This window comes from Glycine soja, unplaced genomic scaffold (genome assembly GCF_004193775.1).
Source record: "Glycine soja cultivar W05 unplaced genomic scaffold, ASM419377v2 tig00025808_1_pilon, whole genome shotgun sequence".
NCBI lineage: Eukaryota > Viridiplantae > Streptophyta > Magnoliopsida > Fabales > Fabaceae > Glycine > Glycine soja.
The window spans coordinates 1-27,103 of NW_021143794.1; the positions used below are offsets into that span (position 1 = coordinate 1).

General features: G+C 35.1%; 2 protein-coding genes across 2 annotated transcripts; one reads left to right on the forward strand and one right to left on the reverse strand.

The window, feature by feature from the left end:
* Positions 1-11,424: 11,424 nt before the first annotated feature.
* On the forward strand, positions 11,425-19,301 carry LOC114404359 (chromatin modification-related protein EAF1 B-like). Its single transcript, XM_028367347.1, has 4 exons — positions 11,425-11,555; positions 18,076-18,167; positions 18,369-18,581; positions 18,674-19,301. Exons 1-4 carry the CDS (start codon positions 11,478-11,480, stop codon positions 18,873-18,875), a joined length of 585 nt encoding a protein of 194 aa, XP_028223148.1. The 5' UTR covers positions 11,425-11,477; the 3' UTR covers positions 18,876-19,301.
* A 4,612-nt stretch (positions 19,302-23,913) lies between these two features.
* Positions 23,914-26,803, reverse strand: LOC114404358 (sulfate transporter 2.1-like). The gene is made up of 6 exons (XM_028367346.1): positions 26,619-26,803; positions 25,053-25,470; positions 24,886-24,934; positions 24,549-24,756; positions 24,366-24,436; positions 23,914-23,996 (listed from the first exon to the last, which is right to left on the reverse strand). Exons 2-6 carry the CDS (start codon positions 25,383-25,385, stop codon positions 23,914-23,916), a joined length of 744 nt encoding a protein of 247 aa, XP_028223147.1. The 5' UTR covers positions 25,386-25,470; positions 26,619-26,803.
* Positions 26,804-27,103: the final 300 nt, after the last annotated feature.

The following is a 27,103-nucleotide window of genomic DNA, read 5'->3' on the forward strand; positions in this document are numbered from 1 at the left end:
TGTGTTTTTTTTTTATAAATGAAGTTTGTTTAATTTTTTTTAAATTAAGTTGTGGATGTTTAGTAATGAATTATTTTTATATTAGTTGATTTTTATAAAGAAAATTGTGTATATTTTGACCGAAAAAAATACGTGTTCGACATGATTTACAGATCATGGCCAGAACACGAGGTTTAGTCATGCCATAGGTAGAGTTGTAGGCAGAGATAGAGCTGCTGACGAGGATGCTGGCGATGTTCCCGAGAGGCGTAGGCCTACTGCCTCAGCCCGTAGGCTACGCGTTCATCAGATGAACTACGGAGGGACGTGATATGGCTGAGGACGTCGCTGACATGACTGATGATGTCCCTGAGCAGCCTACGGAGGCACCTGAGATGCGTGCGGACGCACAGGGTGCTGATAGTGGTGAGGGGTCAGATGGTGATGATGCTGCAGAGGGATTCCCTGGTGGTCCACGTGACCCGTCAGTGCTCACATCATTTGCCGAGCATGTTGCTACATGCCGTGTGGAGTGGACAGGTATTTTAATTTGTTAATTATTTGTCATTGTTTATTTATTGTTTATGATTATTTTTTTTAATAATTGTATAATTTGTACTTCAAATCAGGAACGTCCTGATTTGAAGTTAGTGTCACATGGGAGGAAGCTGACACTGATTGGGGAGGCCAGTGCCTGAGATTGAAGGCCTGGTGGCTGCCACAGGATTAAGTCCACTGATAGATTGTTCAGTTATTACTGGCGATCCTGGACTTATATCCGCATTTGTGGAGAGGTGGCACAGTGAGACTAGCACCTTCCACCTTCCAGTAGGAGAGCTGACGATCACATTGGATGATGTGTCGTCCATTCTACATTTGCCCATCACTGGCGCCTTGCACAGTTTCCACGCTCTTTCTACGGAGGAGGCCAGATTCTTGCTCACGGAGTTGCTGGAAGTGTCTGCGGAGGAGGCCAGAGCCGAGGCAGCACTCACACGTGGAGCATATGTACGATTAGGATGGGTTCGTGACATTTATGAGACCAGATGTCAGGCCCGGCGGTGGATTGTCGCAGCTCGTGCTTATTTGCTGCACCTTGTCGGTTGCACTCTTTTTGCTAATAAGAGTGCAACATACGTGCATGTGGTCCACCTTGACGCTTTCCGGGACCTCGCTCATAGTGGTGGTTACGCTTGGGGGGTTGCCGCGCTGGTTCATATGTACGACCAGTTAGATGAGGCTTGTAGGACCACCACCCGACAGCTTGCGGGGTACTTGACGCTATTTCAGGTAAATTTTGTGTTTATTAATATGTTAGGTTCGATTATGATTAAACATGTTTTTATGTTATGTTAACCTCAATTATTGTGTAGTGCTGGATCTATGAGCACTTCCCTAGTGTGCATCAGTGCGTGACTGACGATACATACAGGAGACGTCCCCACGTGCTTCCCGGTGGTTGACGTCGAAGGCGCACATGAAGGACATCACAGGAGCACCCTACAGGGCACGTTGTGATGGTTTGACCGTCACAGATGTGTCCTGGTTGCCGTACATGGAGCATCGGGGTGTTAGGGCGTTTCAGGAGATTTCATCGTTCCAGGGTCAGCTCAGATGGGGTCCTATGATCGTCGCAGTTCGACCGGAGAGGGTGGTACGCCAGTTCGGTTACATCCAGAGCATCCCTCCGCCGCCTGTTAGTGCACGATTGTCACAGGATCAGATAGATGACAGGTGGATGGAGTTTGCGGATCACTTACTACCTGCGGGTCAGCTTTGTTTAGTGCCTGGGCAGGTATCTGCGGATTACATTGAGTGGTTTTTTCCGCATATCTCACCCTTTCATGACACCGACCCAGGCAGCTGACCAGCAGAGGGATGCACCAGCTGCAGACCCTGAGGACTACATACAGCCGCCCAGCCCCCAGGTTCCAGTGGCATTTGACCCCCCTCCATATGTGGTAAGATTATTTGCGCGTTTAATGTTTTATGAGTTGTTGTTTATTTTGAATTTCATAATAAATGTTTTTACTGACTTTGACAGGATGATTACGAGGGATATGAGGCGATTGCACAGAGGTTGGAGCGTGTGCTCAACCTTAGGATAGTCACTGCAGGCACAGAGTTATATGACATTATGCAGGACTGCCTGACGATCGCGAGAGGGGGACCCAGTGCTGATGGGACGGTCAGGGCTCGTCAGAGACGCCGCACGGACCATTAATCATTGTATTTATTTTGTTGTGTTGTAGTTGACATGAATATTTGTAATTATTACAGTTTTGTTTAATATAGTTGACGTGTTTTGCACAGTTTATTATTTTATAATATAGTTTGTTATTCCGATTGTTTGTGGTCCTTAAGCGAAGTTTACGGTTGTTTTAAATTTATTTTTAAAAAAGGGAACCTAGAATCATGAGTTTTGTTTGTAAGAATTACATAAAAAATAAAAGTTTTTAAAATGATTAATAATTCATAAGTGAACCCTTTTTCCATGTTCAAGTACCCATGTTTGTAAGAATTACATAAATGAACCCTTTTTCCATGTTTGTAAGAATTACATAAAAAACATAAGTTTTTAGAATTACATAAATGAATCTTTTTTCCATGTTCAAGTACCCATGTTTGGGATTTTTTTGCGTGGGTGTGTCTGTGCCCTGAGACAATGGAGGGCGACCATTTCTCATGTTTGGACGACAAAGAATCCAAAAAAAATAGTCCCGTTCCCCAGTTCCGTCAACTAACACGTCAAAACAAAGCCTCAAAATCCAAAAAAAATAGGAAATGAACCCTTTTTCCATGTTCAAGTACCCATGTTTGGGATTTTTTTGCGTGGGTGTGTCTGTGCCCTGAGACAATGGAGGGCGGCCATTTCTCATGTTTGGACGTCAAAGAATCCAAAAAAAATAGTCCCGTTCCCCAGTTCCGTCAACTAAAACGTCAAAACAAAGCCTCAAAATCCAAAAAAATAGGAAATGAACCCTTTTTCCATGTTCAAGTACCCATGTTTGGGATTTTTTTGCGTGGGTGTGTCTGTGCCCTGAGACAATGGAGGGCGGCCATTTCTCATGTTTGGACGTCAAAGAATCCAAAAAAAATAGTCCCGTTCCCCAGTTCCGTCAACTAACACGTCAAAACAAAGCCTCAAAATCCAAAAAAATAGGAAATGAACCCTTTTTCCATGTTCAAGTACCCATGTTTGGGATTTTTTTGCGTGGGTGTGTCTGTGCCCTGAGACAATGGAGGGTGGCCATTTCTCATGTTTGGACGTCAAAGAATCCAAAAAAAATAGTCCCGTTCCCCAGTTCCGTCAACTAACACGTCAAAACAAAGCCTCAAAATCCAAAAAAATAGGAAATGAACCCTTTTTCCATGTTCAAGTACCCATGTTTGGGATTTTTTTGCGTGGGTGTGTCTGTGCCCTGAGACAATGGAGGGCGGCCATTTCTCATGTTTGGACGTCAAAGAATCCAAAAAAAAATAGTCCCGTTCCCCAGTTCCGTCAACTAACACGTCAAAACAAAGCCTCAAAATCCAAAAAAATAGGAAATGAACCCTTTTTCCATGTTCAAGTACCCATGTTTGGGATTTTTTTGCGTGGGTGTGTCTGTGCCCTGAGACAATGGAGGGCGGCCATTTCTCATGTTTGGACGTCAAAGAATCCAAAAAAAATAGTCCCGTTCCCCAGTTCCGTCAACTAACACGTCAAAACAAAGTCTCAAAATCCAAAAAACTACGAAATGAACCCTTTTAACAATTAAATTTTTGGACCACTGAAACAACGCATTCAACTTTATTATGGGAATTAAACACGCCGTAAACATATAAAGGTTACATCAACAAAAAAACAAAAAATTAAACATGACATTCAGTTGTTTAGCGACGTCCCACTGACCTCGTCTTCAACATATTTAGTAAAGACAGCTAAAATTTCTATTGGTCCATATTTTTTCCAGTAGTTAGATTGTACTAACACCTTCAGCAGTTCTTCGTTGGTGATCAGCTCATTTATTTCATATTTTATAACCGTATTTGAATACTCAAACCGAGCTGGTTGGCGGAAAAACAATCATCTTACCGTTTGTGATTCGTGAATTCCAAGAGGGGGGATCCCTTTAGGTGCAACTTGCTTGATTAAATTCTTCAGTTCATCGATGGTACATGTTGAAGGAATTTGAAATTTCTTAGGATTTTTTCCTGTGAACGCGCAACCAACAAATTTGTTCTGCGGTGGCATGTTCCATTTGTCGTTGTAATACAGGATCGCGTCATGAATACGAGGCATAGTGCGTTCAAGTAAGTTTATTATTCCATCTGGTGTTCTTCCAACGGTGCATAATAACTCAATCGGACCAACACAAGAAAATTGATCATTACACATTAACATTGTGTTGACATCGTCATCATTTATCAATTTGATACACTCAAAGCGAATTTGGTTACCTGTATCGGTGAATGGCTTCCGGTAGTGAATTTCATCCAAAAATTGTTTGTCGGATAGCTGAAGGGTATTGTGTATTCTGGTTTTTAGGCTTGCAAAATCACACCTATTTGGTACTCGAATGGGCACCGGAGTTGAAGTTTGGAAGTAAACCCCAGTATCATTGTGAATAATCGATCCATTTGGATAAATGAAAGCCAACCTTGAGTTGACAATCGTCTGACTGCTAGTTTCTCCTAGAAATGCCATAGTTTGTGTATCAGTTGGGAGATTATTTGAAAGCAAGATAATGTGTGATTTAGTAGCCTAGTCTGCCATATATATAGATGGTTGTGACCGAGCCTTTGTTTAACTTTGTTTACAAAAAAATAGACACGCGTAAATGTGTAGTCAAGTCAGCCAATGTGTTGTCGCTAATGTGTAGTCAAGTCAACCAATGTGTTGTTGAGCGACTGCTAGTTTCAAAATGTGTACTGAAGTCAACCAATGTGTTGTCACGCTCAAACTGTAACACGCATGCATGTCATTATGTGTTGTCAATTATGACAATGATGTATGCTGTACGCGTAAATGATTTTTGTTGGACCAACAATTTCCTTGCTTAACCAAACGAGTAGTTGATAATATTAATTGGTTAGTGACGGGTTACAACGAATTATATCGCATAATGAATACAAATAAATAAACAATGAATGTTTAGTCTTCATTTAGGTCTACATAGTGTGTTTTGATTGACATCAAGCTTGTGTATTCCTGCATTCTACTAATATATGGAATTGCCCATTGCTTTGCCTGAGACTAACAATTGGTTGACCACAACAGCGCTGGGGGCGGCAACGGACAATGGTCTTTCAAATAAACCTGTTGTACATGAACAAACATTATATCATGCGCTGACCGTGCCAAACGAACAAGCGAAGTCATTGCATAATTGTTACACTAACTATATTCAATGTACCTGAACAAAATGATTTCCAAACACGTGACCGACACATATGATGCGGTGGCCAGAAGAGTCAGGTGGTGGTTGACTTCTAAGAGGGAAAAATGTCATGCTTTGTTGTTGGGACAACGATACAAGGATTACGTTATACCGTGAAGCAATCACATATCCCATGTCTGTTATATCCATCCACTTGTCCACACTAACCTGAATGAACCAAACATACACATGTAAGTAATTTAAACATTGTTATTAAAAAAAATTAACCTAAAAACATACCTTTGAAAATCCATCAACAAGTAGGGACAACTTTAATTGTTCAAATCTCTCTGTGCCACCGAAGAGGTTCATGTACTCATGCGACCACCTGCCAAGTTCTTTAAGCAATTCATTACGCACTAACGGCCACGAATCTTCCCCCATACCTAATAAAGCGCCAATGGACCGATATCCACAGTTACCGTCCGCTTTCACATCCACAACGTCACGAATGAAACCTTGAAAGAATGACGCAAATTGATCCAACATCGGGATGATCCTTGTTGGCTGACGCGGTTGAGAACATGATGCACTTCGTTTCACTGGAGAGTTGCTGCTTTGAACAGAATGAAAAGCATCAACATACTCCCAGTAAGACAGATCACGCTTTGTGGATGTTTGACTTCTTTTCATCGGTTTCTTCGGTGCACCTTTAGTGTTCACCTTTGATGGAGGAGGGCACATAGAGTTATGATCAGGGTATGCGATTTCTCGAAGTTTACTCTTCAGATTTACTTTGCCAGCCACATCAAGTTCATCAAACCTTTTAGATATGACCTCTATTTCTTCCTTGATGGTGACTTCCGTCTCACATAACCCTTGGTCTGAAAAGCAAAGTCTCCTCCAAAAAAGATGGACTGACTCCAATGGGATGCTGCTAGCAGTATACCTAGAAAGCTCACATGCACAAGGAAGCCCGTGCGTGCTTCTCATCACACAACCACAAGAAGAGAGATTGTTGCCGAGATAACGTAGACGGTCAATCTCAGAAGCAATCTGATTTAAAGCATCCCTCGAAACCATCCCAAGAAGCCTCTTGTATAAGGTTTTTTTATATACATGGCCAACCACATGCGTACTGGTTTCAAAGGATGCTTTAATTTCGACGTGTTGCAGCGTGATCATGTTGTTCATGGCATCCCAAACACTACATAGGTCTCCAACGCTATTTTGTAGTACTCTTTTGAGAGCCCAATGAGCTGATTCAACCCTACATTTAAAATACACAACAAACATGAAAATATACAACAATTAAATACCATTTAATATTAATCGTTACTAACAAATAAAATCAGTTGTTAATACCTGTTTGTTGTTGTGTTGCCTAGGTGCATGACCTTATTCGTCCATGCTGTAATAAATTTTTCCTTGTGGGGGATAATCCATGTGTCGTTAACATAGTCAACGAACATCGGCCAAGGCGAACAAGCAACTTGAAACTTCTGATATGACTCATGGAACTCGTATTCGGACGGACAATCAACCAAAGTACCCCAGTTATCCATTACATAGTCCCACGCATTTTTTTCCCCGATTAAAGATTTGCACTTCGCCTTCACATTCTTATCGATATGAAACCTGCACAACAAATTAGTAGACTCGGGAAACACAGTTTTCACTGCATTCATCAGTGCTAGGTCTCTGTCAGTGACAATAACAAGAGGGAGGCGATCGTGTCTTAAAAATAGGCCTCGAAATCGTTCCAAAGCCCATACAATATTATTAACACGCTCAGCCTCCAGATATGCAAACCCAGCAGAGAATGTCATCGTCGTTGGTGTCACTCCAACAAAGTCAAGTAGTGGGAGTCTGTACCTGTTTGTTTTGTAGGTACTGTCTATAAAAAACACCAGATGACATGCATTGCATAACTTTACTGCATCTGGGTGACACCAAAACAGATCACGCACCACAACTTCATCCTTCAATCTATGCCAATGAATGTATTGATCACGTTCGAGAAGCTTCATCAGATGCTACATTTCGGTATCAGCTCCTCTTATTGAAGAACGATATGCACTTCTTGCATTGTAAATTTGCTTTATCGTGGTGTAACTGTCGGCATTGTGTTCCTTCAACGTTAGCAAGATGTTTTTCGGTTTCACCATCGACTTTGTCATATCAGCAATAATTTTCTTTTCTTCCTTAGTCAATCGCCCGGCGTATGGATGTCCAACTAAGGACTTCGCCAATTCATGATTATGAATCCCACAGATCAACTTCACCATCCAACCTTCCCCTCCACGCACTGGTTTCCCACGAAGCCTGAAGGGACAACCATATTTCCTACTCCCGGTGTCTTTTCTAACGAATTCTTTATTTCTACACTTGTACGTACCACTCCTTTCACACCCAATTAACACAAATGAACTTCTTCCTCTGCTACCGGTCTCTGTGTCAGATCTCATAATCACTGCAACAAATCCATTTTCATGGGCAACTGTTCGAACCCATTGCAAAACATCATCTCGAGTAGCGAATACCTACAACGCAACCCTAACACATTAATTTTCATACAAACCATCAATTCAACCAATGACTCAAATTATCTATGATTACCTGAGATGTATTAAAAGCATTTGAACAATCGACATGTGGTTCATTCACTCCACATTCTTCTTGATTATCATAATCATAATCCATATGAACTTCTTGTGACATCGCAAAGTCATACCTCCATTGATCTTCGTCCATCTTAAGGACATATGCATCATACACAAGTACATTCAAATTATCATATAACCACATCCAAAAATTTACTACACCTTAAATAACAAACATATTAATAGGACATATGCATCATACACGACTATATTAAAATTATCACTATATTCTAAATTTATAACTACATTATTTACTTAAACTAAACTTATCACTATAATAAACAACTAATAAAACATTTTTGTACCATTATACATTTAAGTTACCTAAATCATTTAATATTATACCATTATACCTAATTAAATTATCCACAACATATATAAAACAGAAATACAAAAAATTATAAAACAGAAATATATATATATATATATATATATATATATATATATATATATATCATTATAAAACAAAAAAATTATTAAATGAATTTTATTGTTATAAATTTTAATGTCCACAATATATACCATTATACCTAATTAAACAAATAATCCATTATTAAACAAATATATATATATAAATTATAAAACATAAATAAAAAAAAATCTAATAATTTAACATTCCGGAAGACCTTCTTCCGGAAGTTACTGAGGCCTATTCCGGAAGAAGTGGTTCCGGAAAACACATCCGGAAACACTTCTTCCGGAATAGGCCTCAGAAACTTCCGGAAGACGTTCTTCCGGATGTTACTGAGGCCTATTCCGGAAGAAGTGGTTCCGGAAAACACATCCGGAAACACTTCTTCCGGAATAGGCCTCAGAAACTTCCGGAAGACGTTCTTCCGGATGTTACTGAGGCCCATTCCAGAAGAAGTGCTTCCGGAAGACACTTCCGGAAGCACTTCTTCCAGAATGGGCCTCAGTAACTTCCGGAAGAAGGTCTTCCGGAAGGGTTTTCCGGCAACACTTCATCCGGAAAAGGCGTCAGTGCCTAAAATTTCTTCCGGATACACATTTTTTTTACTACTTTTCTTCTCTAAAAAGTAGCCGGAAAAGAAAAAAAATACCCATAAAAGCGTACCTCCGACAAAATAGGAAGAACAGCCACTAACAAAACTTCAAATACCGAACACGGGACCACCGAATCTCTAAATACTTCACGGGACCACCACCAAAATAGCGAAAGCGCAACCGGAAGAATCAAAGCAACCGGAAGAAACAAAGCAGAAGAAAGCGAAAGGCAGTAAAAAGAAGCGAAGAAAGCGAAAGCGCAGTAGAAAGAAGCGTTTACGCGTTAATTTAAAGAAAATTACACAAGGGCAAAATCGTCATTACATACACATTAAATATTATTTTATTTTTACTTATTATTATAAAATGAAAATTCTTATTTCGTTACATACGTTCACTAATTATTTAATTATTTATGCATAATAATATTAATTATTTTATAATTTAGTTTATCCATTAAAAGTAAATTATATTATCAAATAATTTTTTTTAAAAAAAAAGTTCAGTTCCGGAAGAAGGTTCTTCCGGAAGTTTCCGGAAGAACCTTCTTCCGGAAACTTCCGGATGACGATCTTCCGGACGAAGTTTGTGACTACTTCCGGAATTCCCAAATTCTTTTTCCGGAAGAAGTCTTTTTCCGGAAACTTTCCGGAAAAGCTTGTTCCGAAAAGTTTACGGAAATACTTCTTCCGGAAGAAGAATTATTGAAGGGCAATTTTGCCACTTCACTGTTTGCTGGGTGCCCCAGCAATAATGCTGGGTGCACGTAGCAACTCCCATGATCTGACCAGACCCAAAGCCCAAAATGTTTGAAAAACCCTTATAAAAGTATTGTATTCTCGAGATATAAAATTGTGACCAATTACTAAACTAAACACTGCACCCCAACAATACTGAGGTACTCTTCCAGTGACCCTGCAACAACCATCACTGGCAGCTGTGATCATCTCTGGTGGCGATGACCGTCTCCAACAAACTTGTCTCCTTTATTTCACTCTTTTTTTATCTGGTTTTTCTTTGCTTCTCTTGTTTTACTGTTCTATTATGTGTTTTAATTATAATGTTTTGTATTTTTGTTCATTATAAATATTATTTTGGTTTTATATTTTTAATTCATCTTTAATTGTGTTTATAAAACTATTATTATTTGTATCCTTTTTTAAATTCTGATATATTTAATTGTTTTCTAATTCTGTTATTTAATTGTTAGTTTATAACTATCCTTTTTAATCACCATTATGTCTTTGATGAATGTTATGATATTTTCTTGAAATTTAGTATATGATTCTTCTGTTTTTTTTTTAAATTTATTTATGCTTTTTTTTTAGTTTTTGTCTATATTTTTTTTTTGTCCACCATTGCTTCTGCCATAGGTCCACCATATGTATATGGCAGATTTTTGGCTTACAGCCATAAGCTGTCATCCACTATTGATAACCTTGGTGTTTTTAAGAATTATGTTAATGACTTTATGTGATGAGATTTTGAGACTTTGATAATTGTTATGACATTGTTTTTTTTTCTGAGATTGATGATATTTACTTGAATTTTAGTTTATTATTATATTGTTTTTTTTAGATTTGTGATTTGGAAAATTGGTCTTCCGGTTCTTGATTTGTATCCCGATTCAATTACCATGCTTCTGCCATAGGCCATCATGCCATCTGCCGTATGTGTATTGCGGATTTGTGGATTTTTAGCTCACTGCCATAGGCTGTTATTTGCTATTGATAAACCTTGATTGGGAAACTGAGCAGTTGTAGAAGGGGAAATCCTTGGAAGGAGTATTCTCCCTTTTCTGTTTTCCACTCAGTCAATCATGACAGAACTGTTCTTTCTTTTCTCCTTTATTTCTCAGCTATCTTTCTCATGGATCTGTAATTGAAGGAATACAATTTTGCAATATTTCCAGTGTATCTTTCGGAAACCAAAAGAGTGCAAGGAGCGTCACAAAATTTTAATGGATAGAACTTCTGGGGATGGTGTAGATAGCGCGGAAGACTCAGGGTCTTCTCAGTCTTATTCGTCTACACTACCTGGAATTCCAAAGGCATGAATACTTTTATTATTTGGTTTAATTACTCATTTGGTTTCTATAGTTACAAAAAATTTCCCTTTTTTGTCCCTACACACATTTTTTAATCTTTTTTATTCCCTACACATATCATTTTAATCCCTTTAAGTCCTGTTTGGACTAACAAGGATTAAAAATGATATGTGTAGGGACTAAAAGGGGATGCTTTGAAGCATTGGGACTAAAAGGGGATGCTTTGAAGCATTGGGACTAAAAGGGAAAGTTTTTGTAACCATAGAGAGACCAAATGATTAATTAAACCTTATTATTTCTTAATTTTTATTATGCGTTCACACATACATATTAGTAGATCCTCATTGTTTGATTGGTTTTACATTTTTGTATCTTTAGCAGGGTAGTGCCCGACAGTTGTTTCAACGTTTTCAAGGACCAATGGAGGAGGATACTCTGAAGTCTCATTTTGATAAAATTATCAAGATTGGGCAGAAGCAACGTTACCACAGGAATCAGGTTTTAATCAAAATCTTATATTAGGTGGATTCTAATATACAATTGTAGTGACATTTAAAAATTGTATTTATTTTAAGTCAATCACTTTTATGACTAGTTAAATATGATGATTAGTTAATTCAAATATCCGACAAACTTAATTTATATACAGTTGAAACTTGAATTTAGTGATGCTTGTAGTGGTATGAATGCCATTTTAAGATTAGATCTGCTTGTATTGCAATGGCCTAATTGTATTACATTGTGCGTGAGAGAGTGTATTGGTAAAAACTCAAGTCCCACATCGGCTAGAGATAAGACCAAGATAAAATATATAAGTGGGGGGCAACCCTCAGTCAATGACTTTTAGTTAGGCCCATAACCCATATTCTAAGACTAAAGAACAGAACAAAGAAGAGAGAACTCTCCTCCAAGGGTTTCCCCTTCACACGATTTCTCTTTTCACCAAAAACTAGTTGTCAACTTACAAATGTTGACAGACCTGAATGAATTCCCTCTCATTCAGTCGTATTTATTTGTCACTTACTCTAACTATTATTCTTAACTTTTGGAATTTTGGCTTAAGACCTAACTCAACTCCCACAAAACCAGCTTGTAAGGTGAGGATTGTCCAAGGTTTATAAGCTCTATTTAAGCCATATCTCTAGTTGATGCGGGACTGAAGCACCACCCTTGGGGCTACAGTTAAGGCAACCCCCAAAGAGGCTGCAACTAAGGCTGGTTGGGGATAACTGTAATTAAGGTGGCTTTCCAACCAGTGTTTTCAAATAGAGCGCATCATGATGTTATAAAGCTATCACGCTGCGGTTTTCAGGGAAAACACAATTGTGATGGCGTCGTGTTGCATAAGCCGCAAAAAAGGCAATCGTGGCTGCTTTGCTTCTCTTGGCTGTCATGCGTGTTGTGGATCTTGCGAAGGGGAGAAGTTTCTCCGTCCACAATCGTGGAGGCAGTTTCAAATTAGGGTTATGAAGGAGATGTTTGGTTTGGGCTTGCGGGTCAAATGGAAATTGGGCTCACTGCTTTGTTAAACTGAGTAGGTTGGGCTCACGTGCCTTTTTAAAACATAATATAAGGATTCGGATTTGCTTTTGTTTTATTCATACTACTACTAAAACTCAAGTGCCTTAACTTGGGCTCAAGTTCCTTTTGAGTTCTCATTTCTATTGCACTAAATCCTTCCTTCCTCCCAAAACTTCTCTACGTTAACCCTTCCTCCCAAAACTAAGAATCGCCAAGCCTTCATCTCCAATCCAGTCTCCAGTCTTCCCAGAACATTTCTTCACTCCTCAATAGCTTGTGCAGCCTGTGTTTCAACTCTGAAACCTTGCAAGAATATAAAAGATTGTATTTTGTTGGTTTTGAGGAGGAAATTATAAAAAACAGATGAGAGAAGAGAGACAATACATATGCAGAGGAAATAGAATTATTCTATTCTAATTCAAATTGTTCTCAGCAACGATACAATAAATAGTAAAAGATAAACTAATTAGATAACAAGATATTAGCAAAACAGAATATTAAAACTAACTTGCTCCTTAAAGATAAGAGGAACCACTTATTGACTAGGCTAATCCATTAAAACTGACTTATTCCTAAAATATAGGAAATCAACTTATTTACTAAATCCTATTTTAAAAACTGAAAAATAAAATATTATGCAGTTACAAAAGTATATCTCCAACACTCCTCCTTGCTTTTGGAACTGTAAACTCCAATTCTTTGAGTTCAAGTTTGTTGATAGGTAGTGACTTTGTAAACATGTCAACCAGTTGATCTTTAGACCTACAATAAATTAAGTTCACTTCACCACTTTGTTGCATCTTTATCAAATAATAGAACTTGATGTTGAAATGTTTAGTCTTCCCATGACACACGAGATTGTTTGCAATAGCAATGGCTACTTGATTATCAATAAAAATTCCAGTTTTGTTCTTTTGAGCAAATAGAATGTTTGGCCTTGTTGTAGTGAGATACATTAGACATCCAATCAAGCTCCCATAATATCCTTCATCAATGTTATCAACACCTTCTTCTTTTCGGAACTTCTCCTTTTGATTCATTAGTGTGCTAGCAGATTTGCATTCCTCCATTTGAAACTTCTTCAAATTTTCTTTTGCATATTTCCTTTTTTTCATGTTTAGCATTCTTTCAAGATGGCAATGATCAAGTCTCTTGTGCTTGAATTCCGTGGGTGTGACTTGAGTGAAATAGGTTGTATGCTCCTCCTCTGCTGGATCAAATGAGAAGTTTTTACCTTTCATTTTAACCCTTAGAACTTCCCGGCCAAAATTGTCATAGATAAAGCAATGTTGATGTTCAAAGGACACTTTAAATCCCTTTTTAATCAACTGACCTACGCTTAGCAAGTTTTGGTCAATGTTAGGTACATAAAGAACATCTGATATTAATTTGATACCTGAACACGTTGAAATTGCAATAGTTCCTTTTCCTTTTATAGGAATATAGCCACCATTCCCAATTCTGACCTTTGAGACATTAGTTGGCTTCAAATCCTTGAATAAAGTCTTATCATATGTCATGTGGTTCGTACAACCACTATCAATCAACCAACTTTCACTTGATTCAGTACTCAAGGTTGATAATTTTTCTTTTTATCCTTACCTTTGTTTTGGTTGTTTGCACTATTTTCGCTGCTTGCTGGCTGGTTCTTCTTGAAAAAATCCTTTTTGCTTTCATCAACTTCATGATGTTTGGTGGGCAAAGCATGTGACACCCTCTACCCCTCACATATATATTAATAAAGGAATAAAAATTCAAATATTAATTAAAAGTATTTTTAAAACATTTTTAAATACAAGCTTTTCAAATGGGTAAAAGGCTCACATTCACTTTCTTCTACATCATATTCAAACTTGTCCAAATAAATAATAAAGTCATCTCAACACAAAGTAGGTCATCTAAGTTTCATACAATTAATATAGAACCTATATCCTAATGTCACATCCTATCAAAGCGTGGTGTTCTCGTGTCCTCTAGCATGAGGTTCTTCATAGTCATCCACCTATTCATCTGCTCCCCCGAACACAAAGTTCAATATCATCACAGGATCCAAACACAAATAGCAAACCGGGAGTGAGTTATCACATTTCTAACTACTAGAGAGAAACAACACAACATATAGTAGCCAAATACAATTTACTTAGCATATCTCACATTATTTCATCACTTTGCCTTTCATCAATCACACTTTTCATCCATCAATCACACCTTTCAATCATCAATCACAATACACAGGAATCACACACTCCGATCAAGACATAATAACACATCAATTTCATAATAAACAATTAGCAAGCGTATGCAACAGTTATGCTAAGACTCAAGCTTATATGCAATGTGGTACCATGTCAGTGAAAAACCTCGGCGGGCGCCTAGGAGTACATGACAAGACAAGCCACACAATAGTAAGTCAAGTCACTCTCACTAGGTAATATCATAGGGAGACCAGTCAGGGTCACAGTGTTTTGCGAGAATTTTCCAACCATATGAGATCAACATAGGCTTAAAGGAGCACTCAAACCGTGTGACCCCCAAGGCCTACACTCCGAAGAGTCCGTCAGGGCCTCTCCCTCCTGATTCAGGTCCAACCAAGAAAATATTTTAGCACACAGACTCTATCTATGAACTGTACAAAACACATGACTTCTCAATTGTTCTCAAAATAAATTTAACTCGTCGTCCTTTAAGGGTCTTATCATTAACTCGTCGCCCTTAAAGGGACTTAACATTAACTCGTCGCCCTAAAAGGAACTTAACATCAACTCGTCGCCCTAAAAGGGACTTAGCATTAACTCGTCGCCCTTGAAGGGACTTATGATCGTGTGATTGTACAATTCATAGTTCACAACTCAATGCACATATATATCTCAATCGTATACATACTTAATTTATCACATACACTTAATCCCAATCACAATGGTATAATCTCAATTTAACATGTTATCACACCTCATGAATCATGTGCACTTTACCTATGAAAAATTATAATTCAATAAACATCCCAAAATAAACCCAAATTTAGTTCTCTAAAGATCCCTACACATGTTCATTCTAACTCCCAATTGCGATAAACTCATCCCTTACCTCTGAGCGGACTCACGTGTCTTCAGCTAGCGATAGTAACATTTCTAGCGGTTCCCTTAGATTCCTTCAGTTATTCCTCCGACTGTTCCGATAGAATTCCCAAACGCCAAAGAGACGGAGAAGAGATTGAAACCTCCACTTGTACTGTCTTCATGCGATTCCTTTTTCTCCCACCACGAATATTATCTCAAAAATCCCAATGGTGGAACTGTGCGCAATTGAATTTCTAACAACATATCCAAATTTCATGAATATCCAACGGTTAACGAATTCGGGATCGTAGTTTTACCGAGACAGTTTTGGATTTCTGCAGAAAAATAAAAGGCTACAACGCGAAGGGTTTTCCTCTAAGCTCAGACATAATATCAAAATTCCCAACGGTGAGAATGCTCGTAATTGGGTTGCAAACGTGGTGTTCAAATTTCACAATGATCCAACGGTGAATGAGCCCGAGATCGTCATTTTTCTAAGACAGGTTTGGTGAGCTATGGGAAAAAGAAAGGATTTTGAGAGGAGAATGGGAAAAACGAAAATGAGGCCAAAGAGAGGCATCTGACTTAACATAACTATTTATACCTAGGTACTCAGCCTATTATTTGCTCTATATTTATTTATTTATTTTATAAAAACAAACTCTATTTTATTTTCTATCAAACAAATAAATGAAATACCCTTTTTATTTTCTCTCAAATCATTATTTTAATTAATAATTATATCTTCTTATTTATTTATTTATAAAATCTCATCATTTTTCTAAAACTTTATTTATTTATAAATAACAATCCTTTTTAATCTAGATTACAAAAATTGAGATGTTACAAAGTACCTTCGACAACACGATCTTGCCTCATCAACCTTCGCTGCTCTTGAGCTTGCAGGGCATGTAGCACTTCTGCCAATGTGATTTTTGACAGATCCTTTGTGTTCTCCAATGAAGTTATAGATGCTTCATACCTCTCTGGCACCGTTACCAAAATTTTCTCTACAATTCTCGAATCAGCAAAATCACTTCCCAACAACTTTATCTTGTTAGCAATACCCAATAATTTGTTTGAGTATTCTTCGATTGTCTCTGACTCTTGCATCCTTTGAAGCTCAAATTCCCTCCTTAAATTCAGCACTTGCATGCTTCGTATTCTATCATCTCCAGCGTATTCCTCTTTCAGATAATCCCAAATTGCTTTGGGTGATTTAAGAGTCATGATTCTGATGAATATCATTTGTGAAACACCAGTGAACAAACATGACCTCGCCTTTGCCTTCTTCATCTTTCTTTCCTTGTGATTTTTAATTTGGGCCATGGTGGGATTTTCAGGCAGTGGATATATTTCATAATCCTCTTCCACAGTATCCCACAAATCCAAAGACTCCATGTAGGATTGCATTTTCACTTCCCAAAGATCATAATTCTCTCCATCAAAGATTGGAAGAGTTATGTGGATATAACTTGCTTCACCTTCCATGGTACAGGATCCCGTAAGAATAAGGCTCTCGATACCAATTGTTGGTTTTGAGGAGGAAATTATCAAAAACAGAGGAGAGTAGAGAGACAATACGTATGCAAAGGAAATAGAATTATTCTATTCTAATTCAAATTGTTCTCAACAGCGATACAATAAATAGTAAAAGATAAACTAATTAGATAACAAGATATTAGCAAAACAAAATATTAAAACTAACTTGCTCCTTAAAGATAAGGGGAGCCACTTATTGACTAGGCTAATCCATTAAAACTGACTTATTCCTAAAATATAGGAAATCAACTTATATACTAAATCCTATTTTAAAAATTGAAAAATAAAATATTATGCAGTTATAAAAGTATATCTCCAACATATTTCTTAATTGATGGGAAAAGAACAAAACAAAGTCCTCTAAAGGTTTCCCCCTCACGAAGGATTTTTCCTTTCACAGCAAACTAATGTTCAATTTACGAATGGTAACCGGCAGATCTGAATGAATTTCCTTACCTTAAGTCTTCCTATTTTTTTGTCACTAACTAACTCTAAAACTAATATTCTAATTATCCTTAATTAACTCCCCCTTCCTACGGTCCTAATGGTAACCTTTTTTGAATTGGACTTTTCTGTATCTATTGGTTTATTTCCTGGTTGATTTCTAGAGTGCAGTTACCTCTGAAGAAGTCGGACATTTAATCATAATTTTTGTCATTTTTTAAATTCTGATTTTAATGTGATTATGCAGCAAACAGCATAACTTTTTTATATCCTGTTGGCACTTTTCCTGCTGATTTTGTATGGTAATATCTTACCGATATGGGACATACACTGCTGGTTGGTTTAATTATTTTTGAAGAATATTATTGATGTGTATCTATGAGCAGGGTGGTAGCTGTAAGAATTTTAAAACCTTTTAATAACAGCTGATTTGAAATTCTTTTGTTTAAATGCAGAATGATAACCAACCATTAGTACCTGTCCATAATTCACACGGGATTGCTCTTTCCCAAATCTGCCCGAACAACTTGAATGGAAATGTTTTGACATAAGTTCTATTTGATTTGATTTGATTTTTTTGTTGGGTGGTGGTGGTGGTTAGCATTGAAGTTTTAAAGTTATGAATACTATTGTATTATTGTCTATGCCACAACTAGGGTTACCTTGAATTTTTCACATTCTGGTTGTACATTATTGTTTTGTTTGGCACAATCACAAGTATCTTAACCATTTTTGAGTTCTGGTGAAGGCCACTTGATCTTTGTGATACAAATCAAACAAGCCCAGATGTCCTGTCTCTTGGGTATCAAGGCTCTCTTGCTGGTGGTTTACCAATGTCAAATCATAGTTCTGTTTCATCTGTGCATCCTTCAGCTGGGCTAAATTCATCACTTCCATCATCTTCTGGTATTGGTCTTAGCAATAACTTAACATCATCTGGTCCATTGGCAGCCCCTGCCAGGTTAGCACATTTTATAACTGGAGATTCTTGCTATGCAATTATTAAATACACATAATTAGTTATTCAATGCTAGGGACTGCATGTGTTTTCAGGGATAGTAGATATGGAGTTTCACGAACTCCACCTTTATCAGTTGACGAACAGAAGAGAATACAACAATATAATCAGATGATATCTAGCAGAAACATGCCGCAATCTACCATGTCTGTTCCTGGATCTCTTTCAGGAAGTGATCTTGGTGGTGTGCGAATGTTGCCTGGTGGAAATGGTATGGGCATGTTGGGGTGGGATTAACAGAAGCATTAGACCAGGGTTTCAGGGAGTGCCATCATCATCTATGCTTAGTTCTGGAGGCATGCCTTCTTCTAGTATGGTGGGGATTCCAAGCCCTGTAAATATGCATGCTGGAGTTGGTGCTGGACAAGGAAACTCAATGCTGAGACCTCGGGAGACTGTACATATGATGAGGGTGAGAAGTGCTCTGGTTCTCTCTTCGAATTTAATTGGTTCTATTGGTGATAATTAACATTTTGGGGTTGGAATTTCTGCTTTTGGCTATGAAACTTAATATCCATCCAATTTAGCATCCCAGTTATTACAATGTTTCCAATAGTTTCTCAACTTGGTTGGGCAATAAGTTCATAGCAAGTCAGTTCTATTTTGATTGATCTTGCCTTTGTGCATCAATTAACATTTATGGTGATCCTATTTATTTTAACCAATGATTTTTCTTACAATTAGATATGTTTCTTACAATTTTTGTCATCAGACTCTTCAACATATTTTAAAATTTTACGAGATATATTTAAGAAAAAAAAAAAAAGTTAGATATGTTTTTCAATATTTATGGCCCTGTGCTCTGCACAGTATTTAGTTTGGGAAAATAATTATATTTATTTTATATCATATCCATTTTAATAACTAAAGAATAATGTTTTTTTATAAATACTAAAAACTATTATTTGAGTATATAATAATTTAAGAATATAATATATTTTATAATTACTACGTAAAAATAGTTTTATAAATTGAATTAATAGAGTAGATGGAAAAAATTGCGTAACAGTGAGGAAATTTTGCAATTTTTTTTACTAAATTACATAAAAGTTTTACAATAAGAAATTTTTCAGTAAAAAAAATTATAAAGTTTTTAAAATATTATGACAATGAAGTAAAAAAACTATAAACAAATAATAAATAAAATGCTCCCCAAATTTAATTGGAATGAAAAAAATAGAAATAAGAATTTAAATTTGCTGATAAAACAATCTTCAATAAATCTTTAGTTAGGCGAGAAGAGACAGAATATAGGGAAAATTTTTCATATTAAAATTATTATGATAATAAACTAGAGAAAGGTTCGACAATTAAAATGAAATATATATATATATATATATATATATATATATATATATATCTTAGCAATTCAAATATCAAAATACTTTCACGCAAAAAGTTCATACATGTGTACATGTTTTTAATGTTTAACAATTCAGATGTTAATATGTTTTCTCATAAAAATACTGCTATACGGTATGAAATTCTAAAGTACGAAAAACAAGAAAGATGATGCATAATTATTTAAAGAAAAATAAATAAAACTTCAATAGATAAATCTTTTGTAATAAAATTCTGCTTATCTTGGTAGCTATCTATATTACCCAAATCAAATAAACAAAAGCTAATAAGAATTACTGCTGGTAAATGCTACATTTTTCTTGTTTTGGTAGTGCCGCATATTGCCTCTTCAAAACTTTCAATTCTTTCGAATCTTTTTTTTGAAAATTTGAGGTCTGCTTTAATTTGCTTCTTAGTTGTTTAACATTTTGACAACATTTCACAAATGAAAGTTAGAACAATAATGATTTGATTCATTTTAGAATTTAAAGCTTTCTCTAGTTTATTATCATAAGACCCCACAAGAAAGCTTTCATGGTGATCCCTACAAATTTCTCTAAACCCTGCCTAAGATGGTTTTTCCAAAAGTCGACTTAGAATCTATAGAATTTAAGATAATTTTTCTAATTACAATCTTAGAATTTAAAAAAAATTAAAAAAACCTACAGTAATATTTTTTTATCAAATAAAAACTCACCATAATTGACTATAGAATTTACAAATCATATTTGATAAAAATCGTCTCTCTTCCCAACATGATGATATTTTGTTACTCAATAAAATTAATTTTAAATTCATGATTGATTTGGTGAAAAAAATCTTAAAACTTAAAAGAAAGTCACATTTTCCCCCTAATTATGCCATGCAATAATATTAAAAAATTCAAATGAAATTTTAAATTAAATTATATATGAAGATTATTTTAATTTCTGATGATACGCTAATCTTAATTATTTTACTTTACCAGAACTTCTTAATATCAAATATAGATAATATTTCTATAAAAAAAAAATTAACATCGAATAAATATATATACATATAAGCTTAATTTATCAACTTACGTTGCATGTAAATATAAAAACAATTATCAAAATTTAAATATTACTTTAACTATATGCACAAAAAATTGGTGAACAAAAATCATTCAAAATTATTATATATGTACTTGTCATAATTGAGAAAGAATTGTAATAAATGCATAGAAAGAAAAAAGAGCTTTTAATTTCATTTAGACATAGTTTGCAAGAAGGCGGAAAATAAATGATGCAAACTTAAGGATATTCATCATTTAGTTACTGGCTTTTCTTGTATAAAATCCAACCTTGGAAAAGAATACCATACATTACACGCATAGAAATTTAATTAATACAGTACAAAATGAACATAACAACAAAAGAAATTGACATGCTAACAAGAAAACTATGAAAATATTGGTGGCAACAGTATATAAGTATGACATACTACATATAAGACCTTCTATTTTATAGTTAAGCCTTATCCCTAAACATAGATACTAACCATTTATTTAAGTTTTAAAAATTGCAAGTATTCACTATTAATTTTTTGGCAATCAACACAAACATTCCACCAATCACCAAATATAAAATACAGCTACACTACTAAAAAAAAGGCTTTTTACGACGGTTAATTAGTGCATTTAACGACGGTTATCAACCGTCATTGTTTAAAACATCGTTAAAACGATTATTAACTAATAACCGTCTTTGTATGCTATGTCAGAGTTTACATTCAAAGACGGTTATTTGCTAATAACCGTCTTTGAACTGTGTGTCAAATAGGCATTCAAAGACGGTTATTAGCTAATAACCGTCTTTGAAAGGTATGTTAGACTTTACCATCAAAGACGGTTATTAACAAATAACCGTCTTTGAAAGTCGTGTCAAAATAGACATTTAAAGACGGTTATTTGCTAATAACTGTCTTTAAATACTGTGTCTTTCAAAGACGGTTAATTGTTATTAACCGTCTTTAAATGTTGTACCAAATTTTAGATGGAGCAGTACAATAAACAGGTTTACCACAAATAACCATATATGCTGAATCATTGTCAACCAGTTTCAACTATTAGTATGTGTTTAATAATCATAATTATCTTAAAAATTCATATGAACTGAATCAAGGGACTGAACATGGAAAGCAGTGGACTCCGATAATAACTCAGTTTTAACCATAACATCCAAAAAGGGTTCAGTTTCAAAAATCTAATCATAGCAACCTACAAAAAGCTAAAAATACAACTACAGATGCTAATTACATTAAAATGTTGTGTATATTTATATTTATATGTTTAATTAGCATAAAATATTTAATGTTGCTTAGTACAGTGTGATTTCCAAGGAAAACATTGTAGGTTATTGCAAGATTCTGTCCATTTACTAGTGCAGGCGCCTCCAACCCCATCACAACACTTGCATACAACTCCAAGTGTTGCAAAAATCTTTGAGTACCCTGCAATTACATCACATAATAAATCAATAAACAGCCAAAAAGAATTTAACTAGAATGAACTAATAAAATCATAGATTGTTATATATAGTAATAACTTTTTTATATGAAAAAATCTGTTGGAGATATTAAAAAATCTAACTGATCATATTAAAAAAATCAGTGCTAGTTGGTATACATAATAAGAGTATATTAATTTTTATGATAATTATTTTAAAAATTATATCTAAGAGAAATTCTAATTAATTAATGGTATAATTATCTTTGTATTAAAAATTGGACACCGCAACAAAATCAACTAGCACTGATTTTGTTAACCTGCATGTGCAAATCCTCTGATTTTGTTAACTTGTTAAACATTCTTTAATTTTTATTATTTCTATTGTTTTCTAGTACACCAGTACACCCGTTTCTCCTTCACGAGGATTGAAAATATTATTTATCTTAAATATTAATATAGATTTATGTTTTATATTAACAAAATAAAAGCAAAACTCATTATGTACTGAGTTTTAAAGAATGAGAAATTAACTTGTTAAGATTCTTTTCTAAAATGTTTTTTATTTCTCCCATTTATTATATTTTAAAAAGTATATTTTACCATATACTTTAATAAATTATATATCTATAATTGACAACAATAATTAAGTCAAGTATATATAGGATATATATATATATATATATATATATATAATTATCATATGAAAAAATTAATATAGTTTTTCAAATATCTTTTAAAGTCGTCTATGCTAGAAAATTAAGAATATACTTATTATTTTATTTTAAATAACAAATTATAATTAATAAGTAAAGTCATTTCAGAAGGGAGTGAGAAGATATGGAAGTGGCAATGATTACCGCAGCAAGTAGACCAATCTCCACAGATGCAAACAGTACTCCAAAGAATGCTCCAGCGCATGCAAGAAAGTCTATCTTATCAACCTTCCAAATTTTGTAAGCTTCACTGAGGTCAATGAGTCCTGGTAGGGCAGAGAGAATCACAGAAGCAAGAATAGTTGTTGGAGTATAAATTAAAAATGAAATGGAAAATAATTAGGTTTGACAAAAAAAATAGATAGGGAATGAATATGGTAACTTCGTATATTGTATTAATTAAGTTGAGGGTTTCATATATAATTATAATTATAATTGGTTACTCACAGTAAGGGCAACGACAGCAACCACTAGTCCAATTTTGGCCACTTCTCCAATGTAGGGGTTGTTGAAGTCTAACTGATGGATGGAGCTTGGATTCAACCCCCCTTTTACATGTTTCACAATTTTAACTCCATTTTTATCAGCTCTTGTGATAAACACAATTAGAGTTGACACAACAACAGATACAAGAGGAGAGATTGATGCCAACCAGAATAGTTTCTTCTTCCTTTTACCCTGCCAATTAATTAGCACAAATTAATTTCAAACTAGAGGGAATTGAACAAAGACATAGTAATATTTAAGAGTTGGTTCAGTTATATCGCCTACCAAAAATCTCGTCGTTAGGATGAAGACCAAGAACGAGCATCCCAAGATAAAATTTCGAGGGTTCCACTGTAATTCAACATATATGTTAGCATTGATGATATGCGTATGCATGATGAAATTATATTTATTAGTTCTAGGAAATTTTAATAATTACATTTCTTGTGCCTGTTTAATTTGGAAGCTAATTAGTTATTATTTTACCTTTCCACTAATAAATGGATGCAGAATATGAGTGATTATTTTTTTAAAAAGTTATCAAAAAAAAGTAAATAATAATATTTTTAAAAATAAATCAAATTAAACACGTACCTAATCCATCAGATTTTTTTAATTAAGGGGACAATAAACAAACAAACAGAAAACAACTACATGTTTTTTAATCATTAAACTTATGCTTAATAATATTTATAATTAAATTTATTATAATAAATGTACTGAATGGTGAATTGGAATCTGGTTCCAAAACTATTGCAGCATGGGATAGGAAATCCACAAGGAACCCAAGTCTGTTAAATTTTAATGGATGGCAAAGTTAAAAAAGATCACTCTCAACCTTATGGGAAACTTATAAAATATAATGATAGGAATATGAGCATAGTATGTTAATTAATTGTTCACCTGAGGAGTCCGAAGGAAGTCTGAAAGATACCAGCAAAGAGAGTAGCAAGCAAAATCAGCTTTGTATAACCCACTGGATCAGTAGCAGGGTCTACTAATTTCTCCATCATTGAGGATAACAAAAGAGAAACCACTGCCACTGGACCAATTGCTATCTCCCTCGAGGTTCCCATTACAGCATAGATAAGTGGTGGTACCACACTTGTATCTAAATCATTTTATTTCACAAATTAGTAATAAACCAATATCGAGTACTAAATTTATTATTTAAAAAAGGCATCATATGGAATGAAAAACAATTGTAATGATAATAAGTAGGAAAAAAGAAGTGGCTTACAAAGGCCATATTGAGGATCAAGATGTGCCAAGGTGGCATACCCAATGCTCTGCATTGAAAATTGAAAACATCACACAACAAGCAGAAATAGTTCTATATCAATTGCAAGTGGTAGCTTAGCTTAATTATATATAAATTAATTATAATAACATATGCAATATGTATACCTGGGGAATACAAAGACTAGCAATAGTGAGACCTGCAAGAAGATCTTTCCTGAACTTAGTAGCAGTGTAGTTTCTGCCCCAAGCAAGAATTGGAAAAACCACCTGCAGAACTGAAAGGAGGAGTGTGGTGCAGGGTTGATCTATGAGAGAGGAAAGTTTATGTTTATAGTGGGAGATAGTTTTGCTCACAGAATCTGCAACCACACGCCATGGACTTGGGGGCTCATGAGCGTTAAGCACCCACTGAGACCTTATATCCTTCGCGTTCTTCTCAATGTCAACCTGCATGTGCAAATCCTCTGATTTGCAGGTTTCCATAGCTGAAGAAGCCATGTTGAAGTGTTTGGGAGAACTTTGTCTCGTGAAAAACTGACCAACTACATTCTCATGTGATGTGACTTACCTGTGAATTGCAAAGCTATGAAGTTGAAGGACTTGGGGTTAGAAAGCACCTTAAATAACGCAACAAAAGGCCTGCTTCATTTTCACACCAATATATATAAAAAAATACATATATATATATAAAAGAGATATGAACTAAAGGATTCGGGATTCGGCACATATACACTCTTAATTAATGATTCTCACTTTCATACATGAAAATAATATCTCCATCATGAAAGACTTAAATTTATTAATATGAAATTATTCTAACTTAAGTGACGATCATGAGTTTAAATTATGTAACTTACTTAATTCGACTCAAATAATACTTATGAAAGCTCAAATAATACTTATGAAGGATACTCATAATCTATATTAAAAAATTAGAGAAAAACTTTTATAATTTTTAATATTACAATTTTTTTTTACTAATAAATGGAAGTAAAAAAAACATAGGAAAGCCAAAAAAAAGGCAAATAAAAATAGTGTTGTTGGTTCTAAATAAAAAGGAAGAAAAAAAAGGTCAAACAAGTCACAATTAAGAGAAGCTGGCAAATTAAACACGAGGAAAAGAGTTGAAAATAAATCCTACATTAGCATAATTATAACAAATAAAAAGAGTATACAAGCAAGATTATTACAAGTAGATACTCCATTTTCAGAAAAACAGTTCACTCAAACTACAAGTCCACCATCTCACGATCGTATGGCCTGCCAACAAATTTTAATAAGCTGAAAATGTCTGTTACAGAACATATAACAGGAGTTGACATATGTGCCACACATCTGATCAATAGGAAGTTGACATATGTACAGAAAAATGATATCAAGCCAGCATAAAATATATCTCCACCACCTACCAGTTCATAAAAACCAGAGTTAGTGAACTTATTAAATTCAAACTCTAAATTCTGTGTAACAATTGAGCCTACCCAAGAATAAGGCAACTAAAGCTCAAGCTTTAGAACCACAAACAAAAAATTATTTGTTATTAGCTTTTTGTAAAACAAAAAATATGACATATGTTAATAAAAACCATTTCATACACTCTGCAAACCATTTCATACAGTATTTGTAGTGTACTCTCAATGGAAATACACTTATGAGATAACCTCTAATATTTTTTATCAGTGAAAAACTCTATATAAAAAGGTAAAACCAAAAGACAGAAACTCCAAGGACCTTATAAGTCCAATCAGCTGAGCCCACTGAGCATCAACAGTACTCCATTGATCCCCCTCAATAACCAAAACAATATGAAATACGGCATGTGAGAATAGGGTCAGAGAGGATAACATTAGCACAGACCATGATATCAAAGATGGTTGACAGACACGAAATCTTGTTTGCAAAACAAGAAAAAAGATTCACTACATAAATAAAAGAATAACTAGTTATATTAGCATCTAAAATACTAGAAAAAAGAATGCCAAGTGATGAAATGATAGAAAAGAATAATAAAATCATATATGTCCAAACAAACTTATATCACCAAATGCATCCTAAAGGACCTGTAGATGAACCTTCCTCTGCACCTTCTTGTCTCAAACAATGGGGAGTACTCAACCCTCCCCATAATAACTATGCTAATTATGTGTGTCTTGTTCTACACAATTTGGTTTTTTTGCTATTAGTTGCATTGGTATTTGTAGCCAATACTAAGGCAT